This window comes from Hyaena hyaena, unplaced genomic scaffold, assembly GCF_003009895.1.
Source record: "Hyaena hyaena isolate Hyena2069 unplaced genomic scaffold, ASM300989v1 scaffold_109, whole genome shotgun sequence".
NCBI lineage: Eukaryota > Metazoa > Chordata > Mammalia > Carnivora > Hyaenidae > Hyaena > Hyaena hyaena.
The window spans coordinates 2588381-2600975 of NW_024080740.1; the positions used below are offsets into that span (position 1 = coordinate 2588381).

The window sequence follows — 12595 nt, forward strand, 5'->3', positions numbered from 1 at the left end:
CCGTGGGTTCGAGCCCCGCATCTGGCTCTGTGCTGACAGCTCAGAGCCTGGTGCCTGCTTCGGATTCTGTGTCTCCCTCTCTCTCTGCCCCTCCCCTGCTCATGCTCTGTCTCTGTCTCAAAAATAAATAAGCGTTAAAAAAAAAAAAAAAGTTCTAGTTTAATAAACTTTTGTATTTCTAGTTTAATAAACTTTTGATCAAGAATAAGTGTTCAACTTCATTGAAAGTTTGCCTTCATCTAACAAGATGGTTATATATGTTTCTCCTCTAGTTAATGTATGAATTATATGATTTTTTTCATGTTAAACCAACTTTGAGTTCTTTGCATAGACACAAGCTGGTTATGATATTATATATGTATATATAACATATACATATAACATATATATACAAATATATATATATAATATATATATATAAATGTATATAAAATACATTTCTGGATTCAATATTTATCTGTGTGAATAAGTAGGGTTTTTGTTTGTTTCTTTGTTTTTTTAATGGTAAGAATCCTAGCCAGCTACTGGGTGTTCACTCTGCCCACCTTAGAGTAGAAGAGGAACTCTATTCCAGAACAAAACTGTGTTACACAGCTTAAATCTCATAAAAATGTATTAACCCCATCTGCAGCTTAACTGTTTGTGAGATATGCAGATCTGTATTCCATTAGTTACACAGAAAACCATTCCCTAGGCATTTGCCAGCCAACGTGTATAACCTCTAACTTATTGCCACTCAATATTTATTAAATGCTCATTTAAGAACTACAACACCTGTAGTGTATGAAAAGTTTTAAAAAAAACCTCAAACCCCAACTTTTTGAATAATTTTATTAACTCTTTACTCAGTAATGCAGATCACACTCCAACTGCAGAAGACTTTTTTTTAAATTCTAGTATAATTAACATACAGTGCTATATTAGTTTCAGATGTTATGAAAGATTTTTTTTTTATATCCAATTGCAATAGGGACATATTCCCTTAAAAAATAATTGTTATGATTTCACATGGAACCAATAAATGATTTGCTTTTAATAAAATAAGGTAGGACTAGCAATACAGCTGGCAAATATCAAATATTCAAATTTAAAATGCTGGTTATAAGGTAGAGTCACCAATATTCTTTCATGTTTATAAATTCTGTCATCATTTAAGAGAATGTTTTTAATCATGCCAATAAAGTCTGAGGATTAAAAGAAAGAACCAGTTGAATGGGGAAAATATTAATGAATATTCAGTACATGTTCTTCTGCAAATATTCTAAACTCTACCTGTAAGTATGCACAAAAAGAAGAAAAGTAATATAGGAAAGAGTAAATTAGAAAAAAAAAATTGCTACTTGATTGACCCAAAAGAAAGCAAGAAAGCAGGTAAAAATAACAAAGATGTTTTTGTTAGATTAGTAATAGCAAGAGCTTGGATTTAAACTCAACATATAAGTATATAAATTAAATAACAACTCTCTAAATGCATCTTAAAAATAAAGAATTGGGAAAATTTAAAGAGATTGAGAAATTATATTAAAAAAATAAACAACTATATGCTGTTTACAAAAGACATACAAGTTTACAGTGAAAGAAAATGATACACCCTAAACACTAACCAAAAGACAGCTGATAGAGCTCTTTAAATATCAAAGTAGATAGTAAAATGAATTACCAAAAATAGAGCCATTCTCTGATGATCAAAGGTCAATCTACCAAGAAGATAAGACAATTCTAAAGTGTATGTACCTACAAACATCACCTCAAACATATAAGGCAAAAACTGACAAAACCAGAAGAAGAAATCAAAACAGTTATAGGGTGAGATTTTTTTTTTTTTTAACACATTCTCTATCAGTAATACATTTTAGAAGTTTTAAACATGGTTACTAGATTTGTCTGATATACATGAAAGAGCACCTGAGCACCAAACTAGATTAACAGCTGAGTACTATCATGTCTTATTCATCCTCTCTTTAATAATTTATATTACTCTCACTGGAGCGCCTGGGTGGCTCAGTTGGTTAAGCGTCTCACTTCGGCTCAGGTCATGATCTCATGGTTCATGGGTTCGAGCCCTGTGTCAAGCTCTGTGCTGACAGCTCAGAGCCTGGAGCCTGTTTCAGATTCTGTGTCTCCCTCTCTCTCTGCCCCTCCCCTGCTCACACTGTCTCCCTCTCTCAGAAATAAATAAAACATTAAAATAAATAAATAAATAAATAAATAAATAACTTTTACTGAACACTACATTATATATTTGTGTGATGCCATTAATCTAAAGGTGAAGGTCACTGTGAGAAAATGTCCAAATAACATCGTCAGTAGATTTACTGTAAGGATGTTATTTAATATTAATATTGCTTTTGCTCCAAATCATGCATTATTTGTGCCAATAGCTGTACTTCTCTTAAGCAGATGATTTGGTTTTTTATCTTATGAACGCTGATGTGAATGATGTAATGAACAAAGGTTTTCCCCTTTCCTTCTGGCAACTAGAAAGCTGAGAGCCAGATACAAGGTCTTGCCTCAGAAATACTATAAGCATGGTATATGTAGTTGCAGTATTATTTCTGGTTCCACTCTGTCCTCATCCTTATTGTTCTCTCGTATCTTGCTACTATCAATTTACCCAATCCTGTCATATAAAGGTGTCTCTCCAAGTTACTTCTAGACAGTATATGAATAAATGAGGTATAAGGATAAAAATACATGGGTAAATAGGTAGATACTCTTAACGGCATCTGGTTACCTTGCTCTTCCTGATAAAGACTTTATTTAAATCAAAGTAAATTTCACAGAAGTGATTTAATTCAGAGAAATCAGATTCCATGCAAACCAATAAGCTAACAACAGTTCCACAATAAGCAAATATACGTAGGTGGGGCCTGATAATCAGAGAATTGGCTGGCTTGAATATCTAAGCAGGCTCGGAGTTCCACTGACATGTCCACAAGTCCTGGGTTTCACACCAAGCATCCTGGGTCCATAATTCAGGTGCAGACTATCATCTCAGGGATCTGCTTTTAGGAAATCTAAAGCTTTATTGCATCAATCAAACCATTTTGTGGAAAAAGTGTAAAGGAAAGTTAGAGGAAGAGAGATGGTATTATTTTCATATCCTTATGCTTCTTTTTCCAGGATATACTTAAATCACCTAGAAAGTAGCTGAGAAATATTCTTTTTTTTTAAGACAGCCAGATATGAGTAATTAATTCCAGGTACAATCTATGCTGAAAGTGTAGACTTTGCTAAAATCTGCCATATTGCACCTTCAGTCCTTTTCTTCCATGTGAAGAAGAAGACTTCTCGTGTAGTTCTTGCTAGAGCTAAGGAATGGTTAAGTAACTAAAGGAACTAAGAATAAAATGCCGTATATAATCCTCCATGTTTACTCTTTAGGGAAGATAATAGTCAGTGTTCTCTAGTGGCCCAATGGCTAAGTGGGTATGAGAAAGAAGAAGCATTTGGTACTCATACCCAAACCTCACAGGGATACTTGAACTACCTTTACAAACCTACAAGGGACCCAGTTCCTGTTATGCCTCCAAAGTATCAATGGGTCATGGTGCTTACAGAAGCAAGTATGAATTCTTCAGGTATTCAAAGCCTACTTTGACTCCAAGGATACCCTGTAGCATACCTTTACCATCAGGTCTCATTCTTTAACATACAGTCTATGAATCAAAAAAAGAAATTATTCTGATTCTATTCATTTTTTCCCTCTTCTTCAGATTCCCTCTCATCTCTTAAAATGTATATTGTATGTATTTGTCTTATACCAAATGCTTCATCTTCCCCGTCCTTTATCCTACAAATTACATGCCTTGTTGCATAGTTAGCGGGGATAAACACTGTTCTTTCTACCCCGGGGCCATCTTTCCTCTTACTAGTCAGTATGCCACTAGGCTCTCACTGTTCAAAATATTTTTCTAAAGGTATCAAACTTACTTTCAACCTCTCAAGGCAGGCTAATCATAATCTGCCTTCATATGTAACTTTTATCAGTTAGTCCTAGTTTTTCTTTCATTGTCTCTATGGAATATGCAGAAACTTCCACAAAAGGGCCTTTGAAATATTTGATGATGAAAACAGTTTCATCTTAAGGATCCTGGAATTTCTGGAGTGCGGGAAGTGCATGTTGTTACAGTGAGTTTTCCAGGGAATCTAACCAGACTAAGACTACAACCTTTTTCTACCAAGATCTCTCTAACATGGCTGTTTTCTGCTCTTACTAATGCTTACTTAAAAACCTGGACAGTCACAGACATTCCTAGTCATTTAGGGTCCCTGGATACATGATAGAGAACTCTTACAAAGACCAGCACCACTGAGACACTACGAAGTGACAAATACGAGGGGCGCCTGGGTGGCTCAGTTGGTTGATCATCTGACTCTTGACTTCAGCTCAGGTCATGATCTCACAGGTCATGAGTTCAAGCCCCGGATCCAGCTCTGCACTGATGGTGAGGAGCCTGCTTGGGATTCTCCTTCTCCCTCTCTCTCTCTCTCCCACTATCTGCCTCCCTCACCTCCTTAAAATAAATAAACTTAAAAAAAAAAAGGAAATGACAAACATGAAACAAGGCAGGAGGGCAAAATAATTACTTTTCATGTCTCAGAACACAAGAAAAATAATGTGTTTATTTAATAAATAATAAGTGCTAATTAATAACTCTTAATAAGTAAAAATCCTTAATAAGGATTTGTCATGGCTCTTGGTGAAAAAACTGTTCTATTTCTTTTATGTATTATGATAAGAAAAATATATTTGAGCATATTAAGTAATGGATTTGTATATAAAAGCTATCAAAATTTTAATGAGATGCTTGAATAGGCATGGCTTATAGAGAGAAGCACACAAATGGTACTCAAATAGAACTGTAACTGTGGTAAATTTCTGCATGGTCTGAAAATAATTGTATCACTCTAAAAACTTACAATAATTCAATGTTAAATTCAACATACAAAATTTCAACATAATTTTGAAATTTGAATACAAAAATTTTGAAATTTTTGAATACAAAAATTCCACATAATTAATCCCTCCTCATTTGGGAAGCCCATTCCTGGAAGAACATGGGTCCCTGTGAAGAAATGGCGGCTTATGTGTTCTTCCTTTCCCCCTCCTCCCTTTCTGCCTCCTTCTCTCTCTCTCCTTCTTTTCTCTTTCTTTCACTATTTCATTCTAACATAATTTTTCATGGACGTTAATTGATAATCCTTTCACTTCACTGAGCTGCCTCAAGGCCTAAAAATATGCTAAACCACACACCCTATCAATAAAACCCTCCAGTGCTCAGAAAGCAAGTCAGTACTGGACAGTCCACAGGAAGTGGGGAGAAAGGGCCCTTTACATAAGGGCAGAAACCAGCAGAACTGATGGCAGCTGCTGTGCCTATCTTGTTGCAGAAAGGTGTGTGTGTGGCGGGGGGAGCGGGGGAGGGTATCTTGAAATGTCAAACGGCCTGTGTTAGGTCCGCAGTTTACTTCCTTTTCTAAACCTCTAGGTCTTCAGCGTTCCCTAGCAACAGACGCAGAGGATCAATTCAGAAAAGTGCTTTCCAGAGCATTCCTATCTAGCTACTGACCAAGCCATTTTAGTTTATGTGACCAAGCAATTGAAATTCACGGAGATTTATCACCGACTGTCCTCCGCAGCAAAACCGGAAGAACGCCGCTTGATATGTATGCTGCTAATGTCTAAGATGACTGATTCTACCTCGACCGCACAAGCACGGATCGGTTTCAGTAAGAATTAGTAGTCTCTGCATCTCGCTGTGAACCGACAGTGTTGCTAGGGAAACTGATAATTATGTGGCAAAATGGAGGGTGTAGAATAGGAAAGGGGTTCAGAAGAAATGTAAGGTTTTGATCCAAATCAGCATGTTAATAGTATAGTTTGTTGATCTTCTGTGGTCACATAATTTAATAAATACCATTAATTGTATGTTTGACAAGATACAGATTTCTGAATTGAAAAGAAATAAACGGAAATGAATTGAACCTTGGAAAACTACTGGTTACTGATCACACTTTGTGCAGGCCACAGCAGAAATACGTATTTACTACAAACTGCAATTAATTTTGAGCAATTAAAATATTCGAGAAGGTAAAAAGAAACTAATTTTTTTCTCACATTTGTCTTCAGAAATCAATCTTAGAGTTCCAGATATGAAAATTATAATCCTATAGAAGCTCTAATAAATTTGCTTCTATTCACTTCAAAGATTAAGTCATATAACCTCAAAACACATACTAGTGTGGAGAAAAAAGATGTGCTACTATTTTAATATTATACAGAGTGAAGCCAATCCAGAGATGCTGAACGACCTTCCTGAAGACACACAGCTCTTCAGTTAGTGGTAATGCTGGTGCCAGATACTCCTCTTGAAGCGGCCTAAGACGCATTGCGTGCACAGTATATTTTGTTAAGGGAAAGCCTGGCAAAAGGAGATAAATGCAGTAAATGGTCTCAAATCTCTAGATCTCACTTTTGAAGGAAGATGTCCAATACTTTTCCTTTTTAATGGCTAAGAGTTTAGTTCTAAAAGTGAATGATATGATATAAGCACTTGTGTATCAGGAAAGTCTCGCTGGAGAGATTTTAATATGTGAGAAAGCTCATCAAAGAATTAAATAGCTCATTAGTGACAGTTTTACTGCATGTCAAATCACGGCCTGGAAGCTGTCTGGCCTATCATGACAGTGCTGATTCACAACATTCTTTTATTTTCGCTTCCAATGTCCACTAGGTACAAACTTTAAAAGATGAAATCGAAGGTTTTATATCCTCCTGCGTATTTATCTTTATAAATTCTTATACATTTTCTAATTTATAAATATACCACAGATATTAAAACACTCATTCACATTCATATACACACAACCTATGTATGGATATGTGTTTGTGCAAGAAAGTAAGTGACTGATGTGTGTGGTAGGTACATAAAACAAAACAAACATTTATAAGAGAAAACGTTTCCAGTGTTTTGATCTTATTTGGTCTCCGACAGCAAAGAATGGGAAGTATATACAGGACACCAAGGTAAAAGCTTAAAACTATACAGAACTTTTTAACTCAATGAATTCCAAGTGCTAGAAGTAGATAATCAGCCTTCTGATGTTAGGAAAAAGATCTCCATTCTGAAAACTTAAAAATCGTAAGCCTGACTTCTTAATACATAAATAGTACAGCTTCGCCCAAGATGGGATGAACTAACATTTTAAGGTAGTTTATCTTTTTAAGGTAGTTTATGAAGTCTATCATAATTAGGATGGCTTAAAAACACTTGGCTTGCTTAAGTTTCAATTTTGTTATTTCCTTACATCAAATCGTTGATTTTTGATAAAACAAGAAAGAAACGATAGGTTCTTATCTTGAGACACCTTTTTTCCTTTTCCATGGCAGGAAAGGTTTTTCAACTTTTAAATCTCTGGGAAAGAAAAAGAATATAAGGCCAAAGTTTATAGTCATTGAAAACAATTTCTGTGGTAGGAGAAACAAACCTTGACTTAGGCCATCTTGACAAGATGTCTGCTTGACATCCAAGTTCTCCATGGCGTCTCCTTTGGAGACTTCACCCAGAGATGTTCTTCTCTCAAAGATGTTGTTGTTATTGTTAACTTGTGTGCCATTTTGCTTCAGGAGTCTGAACACTTCAGCTTCCAAATCTCTAATCTAAGAAAAAAAAAAAAATCCATCCATAAAACTCTAAGCCAGCACTCCTCTCCAAGTACTAAGCAAAACCATCCTATTCCTTCGTAGTTTCGAGCACATAACTCACCCGTACTTGCAGACCCTGAACTTCCACAAGATGAGCTTTTTCCAAATCTTCTATTTTCTTTCTTTCTGCTTCCTGTCTCTTGAGGAAATCAAGTTCTCTTAAGAAGAAAATAAAAGATCTGATTGCACCAGATACTCCATAATAAGGAAACATGTGAACATTCTTATCTGAAGCAATAAGCCGCACAGTGGGATAAATAACTGGATAGCTATTTAAATAAACAAAACTCAATCACAGTTAGAAAAAAAAGGTATCTAGTAATGAAGGCAAATAAAACATTTTAATGGATCTCAAAGTAAAGAAAAATGCTTTGAATCTGCTTACTGTGATTTTTCACTTGTAACTCCGGATTCTAGAACACCCAGACAGATTTAGAGAGAAGCTACTGAACTAATAACCCACCTTGGGTAATTTAGTGGAGATAATTACATGTCACGTAGTTATTATTCCACATTTACAAAGTAAATATACTTAGTAAACTGGTGGAAGTGGATGGTAAGAATTTACAAAAGATAATTATTAATTTGCCTTCTGTGAATGACAGTGGCAAAGGGCTGGGTGGGTCAGAAACAATGTGAGGTGGAGCGGGGAGCTGTCACACACCTGAGGATAATATAGGGAGAGGGAAAAAATATCTCCATTTGGAGAGTCTGGAATACATTTAGCAATGTTTATTATAAAGTTGTTTTGTGAAATAAAACGAGGTACGATCTTTTTGGCGAGAAGAGTTAAAATAGTGATGTACCGAATTTATGATCACAAAGAGTAATTTCCCCCTTTTTAACAATAAACATTTTGTAGCAATCTCCCTTAAATATTAAAAACATTCTTTCTGTGATAGGAAATGACAGAGATATTATGAATTTTACATATACACTTAGCTTATTCTAAGGCTTGGCATGGGGCAGAGTGCCGGCACTGCTTTTTGTTGTTCTAACTGGGCTGGAAGCAAACTGATGAAAAGAAATCCACTAACAATCTCCCTGAAATTACACCAAAATCCAACAGAGGGAAGCAAAGCAGCGTGAGTTCGGAAAGCGCTGCTGAAATGCAAAAGCAGAGTGTGGTGCCGGAACTCTCCTGCTGCAGTGCACTGAGACCCCTGTGATTCTCTCTCGACAGCTGAGGAAAAGAAAACGGCAGGGCAGGGGGTCTTGCTAGTCAATATTGACACCATCTGAAGTGGGAAAATTCTGCAGTTACTGATTCAAAGAGCAGAGATAGAAGCGGCCTCATCAAGGCCCCAACTGCTGCTCTGCGCGGATGGTGGTTCTGCGGGACTTCAACTGGGCTTCTTGCTTCCGAGTCACAGAGTTGTTTCGAGAAGGACAGAGATTTAAATGTTTTAATAGTTACTAGGAATGATTAACTATCAAAAAGAAATCAGGAGATAACAGACAGCCCAAAAATTGTAATATAAACAAAATATAATCTCACATGAAAAAACCATAGAAGTAATTTCCAAAACTATGCTTTCTAACCATGCTTCTTAAAGGGATCTCCAAGATTATCTTTTCTATTCTACGAAATGTTACAAAATTACCAGATATAAGCCTTCTTTAGCTGCACACAACTCTTCTTTAGTCATTAGAAGCTACTTACTTTTGTTGAAAATCCTTGATCAATTTCTTTGCTTTGTTGTATTTCTTCTCCAAGGCCTGATACTGGCTTTGAGTCTCTTTGAGGTGCTCATTCACCGTGTGGCATAACGTCTGAGCCTCAATCCAGTAGCTCTCCAGCTTCAACATTCTCTCTTTATTCTCTTCTATATTCTGTTGGAGTTGGGTTTTTTCTAGTTCCCACCTCACTTTCTCATTTTCTGCTGCTTGCAGCTGGAGAAAGCAAATGTCAAGATAAGGATCACCTGGGTATTCTGTAGCAAAAATTCTTTATGTCTTTATAGTATGTTTTAAATTAAGCTCTGCTGTCACATATACTTAATCATCTAGAACCTTGATATGAGAAGAGCAAGTCTTATCTGCAGCGTTTCAGAGATTCTAAAATGGAAGGCTTCAAAAGTGAAATGCTTTGCCCAAGGTCACACATCTGATAAATAATAACACCTGGATTTGATTTCAACTCCCAGGATCTTTCCATCATACCATGTGGTTTGAAATTCTATGAACAGTAAACAAATAATGTTTTAGAGTTGATTGATTCTACCTAATGAACTTCAGTGTACTTTCTTTTAGAGTTTTTTTCTTCATATAATTAGATGTAAAAAAAAAAAATTAACTAAAAAGTGAAAGGGGGAGAGGCACACCGAGAAGGAGAGAAGGGCAGAAGTACAGTTTGGCCTAATAGTTAAGAGGGGTGTGTCTCTGGAGACATTCCATTTAGAGTTGAATCCCAGCTCTGGCATTACTGTTGGCTTTTAAACCTTGAGCAACCAACTTAAGTTCTTTAAGTTCTCTCCAGTAGATTATCTGTTAAGACGGAACTGTGATGTAACAAAACAGCATGCCTGGAACTGCTCCTGGCCATAATCTGATAAACGTTCGTTATTTTCACTTTTTTGTTATCCCTTTTAATACTATGATTACATCCTTTACTTCAATTGACACGAACATAGTCTGTAGCTCATTATTTTGCTGACAGTGTTCTGAATTTCCAGAAACTTATAAGCTACAATTTGCACGAAAGTATAAAAGATAATGTAAGTAAAAATACAAATTATTGCTGCACTATTTTAAATCCCTCCGACGGAACAGAAAGACAGCTTCCTGTGTTTCTGCTTCCAGGGACTCTTAGGAATAGATAGAATACTAGTCCAACCCCCTTATTTCTACAGATATTCAAGGCTGATCCTTTAGGTGAGGGATCAAAGGTCATCTATTCACAATAACTGACCTTTAAACTAGTGCTTCATCTATTTCACATGCTTCCTTTCAAGTTCAAAAGGATGCAGAGTCATTATCAACTAACAATTTTCAAAATCTAAGACATCTCCAAACCATACCACATTCAGCAAATATTTTAAACTAAATGCATTGGTGAAACAGATTACAAAGTCAAAAAATAAAAAATATTTCAAAACTAGGAATTCAATGATCAACATGGATATAAAGAGTCATAGTAAAATAAGCTACTATAAATATTACATGCCAATATAATAAAGAACAAAATACAAAATTCTTACTTATAGGATTTTCTAAATTAAATGTTTTTGGTCTAACATATAAGCTTTGTTAAAGCGCTTACAATCCACAGGGGAAATCTTTCTCCCTCATTATAACCAACAATTAAAAAAAAAAAAATCTGTTCTTCCATTCTGTGCTAAGAAACAATAGCAATTTAAAATAGGACTAGATTTTTACCACATCTTTTATTATGCAATGTTTTGTATTCAAGTTGTTTATTTATCAACCACTACTAATTTAAAAATGATTATTCACAGAGCTTGGCTGACACCATGAATGATGTATAGACATGTTTTGACTAAAGAGCTACAGAGTTATTAGCTGAGAATACCATTTAACCAAAATAGCCCTGCTAATTCATCTCCATTTAAAACACATGCAAAAAACAAAATAAGTGTTCAGCGTGAACAGGAAAACAGATCATTAGTGGTGAGGGAGAAATTATGTCTTAATTTTTAAAAGGACCATAAAACAATAAAGAATATTATTTTAAAAGTAATTCAAAAACAGTTTTAAATCTTTGAGATGACATATTTGATAAAATTAGACACAACTCTAGGAATTTACAAGTACCTTATAATTCACCAACTTAACATGCCCTTTTGAACCTAGTATTATTTCATATATACGCTAAGAATACATACTCCCTTTGACCAAGGCCTGCTTTTTCCACAACTTTAAATAATGCAAACTAAACTCATCTAAAAATTTCCAGGAGCATCTGGCACCTCAAGTCAATTATTCACATATTGTATTAAATTCCATAATATTTAATAGAAACTGGAATTTTTTCCATGAAAAAGAATGTGTTACATTAAAATACATGGTTTCTGCTGAATAAGTCAAAATAAATAAATGATTAAACCTACTTAAAGTAAGATAAATAAAGAGAGATACAACCTAATAGCTTGGATAATAACAGTATAATTAGTGGTCAAAACGTAATTCGGATGCTAGAACCTTTAACAATATTTAACTTTTGAGGAAATCTCAGAGTGAACCGGCCACATAGGTGCAAATATGTAAATATGTATTTTTAGACTACTGTGCTCTTTTCACTGAGGGAGTATGGTGGCGTTTGCCCCCTCTGGGTAGGTGTTCTCACTGGTGGGTTTGTCTACATATCTAACAGTGGAAATGAACCGCTCACATTTGTACTCTTTCAAATGCACAGGAACAAATCCTTTAGTCCCAGGGTTGAATGTAGTCACAGCATCCAAAGTTTAAAAAGCACAATTCAAACACCATATAATGGTGCTTACCTTGGTCTTCAATTTTTGAATCTCTGCTTCTGTAACTGCATGTTTGATTTGCAACTGAAAATTGAAAAGAAAGAAAAAAATCTGAACTAAGAAAGTGTATCTCTATTTTTAAAGCCTCAGCGGCTAGAAGAATACCTTATCACACAGCAGAAGGCCTAGAAAAGTGCTGCAGTGCAGCAGGTTGTAAATTAAAATGTCTAGTGTGTAAAATGACTCACTAGGTGCAAACTAATGAAACACAGGTTTTATGGCCCACATTCCCTAACAGATTAGGTTACGAATTTAATTGCTCGGGGACCAAAGCAAAGAAAACACATTTTCTAGCTCCCTTTGCAGCTCTTCCTTTCCGATCTGAGAGTCAAGGAATTGTCTCGGTGCAGTCTTGCGGACGGCACTAGCTGGCCCGAGGCCGGGGGAAGAAGCT

General features: G+C 35.6%; 1 protein-coding gene across 9 annotated transcripts in view; it reads right to left on the minus strand.

The window, feature by feature from the left end:
• PPP1R9A (protein phosphatase 1 regulatory subunit 9A) overlaps positions 1–12595 on the minus strand; it is a 321771-nt gene that overhangs the window by 50430 nt on the left and 258746 nt on the right. For 8 of the 9 annotated variants that reach the window (XM_039236230.1, XM_039236235.1, XM_039236231.1 and 5 more), the window contains exons 8-11: positions 12172–12225; positions 9372–9601; positions 7770–7866; positions 7492–7663 (exon numbers count right to left, since the gene is read on the minus strand). In XM_039236230.1, coding sequence (XP_039092161.1) covers positions 7492–7663; positions 7770–7866; positions 9372–9601; positions 12172–12225 — 553 coding nt within the window. The remainder of the gene's footprint in view (positions 1–7491; positions 7664–7769; positions 7867–9371; positions 9602–12171; positions 12226–12595) is intronic. The other variant, XM_039236233.1, reaches the window with a different exon arrangement.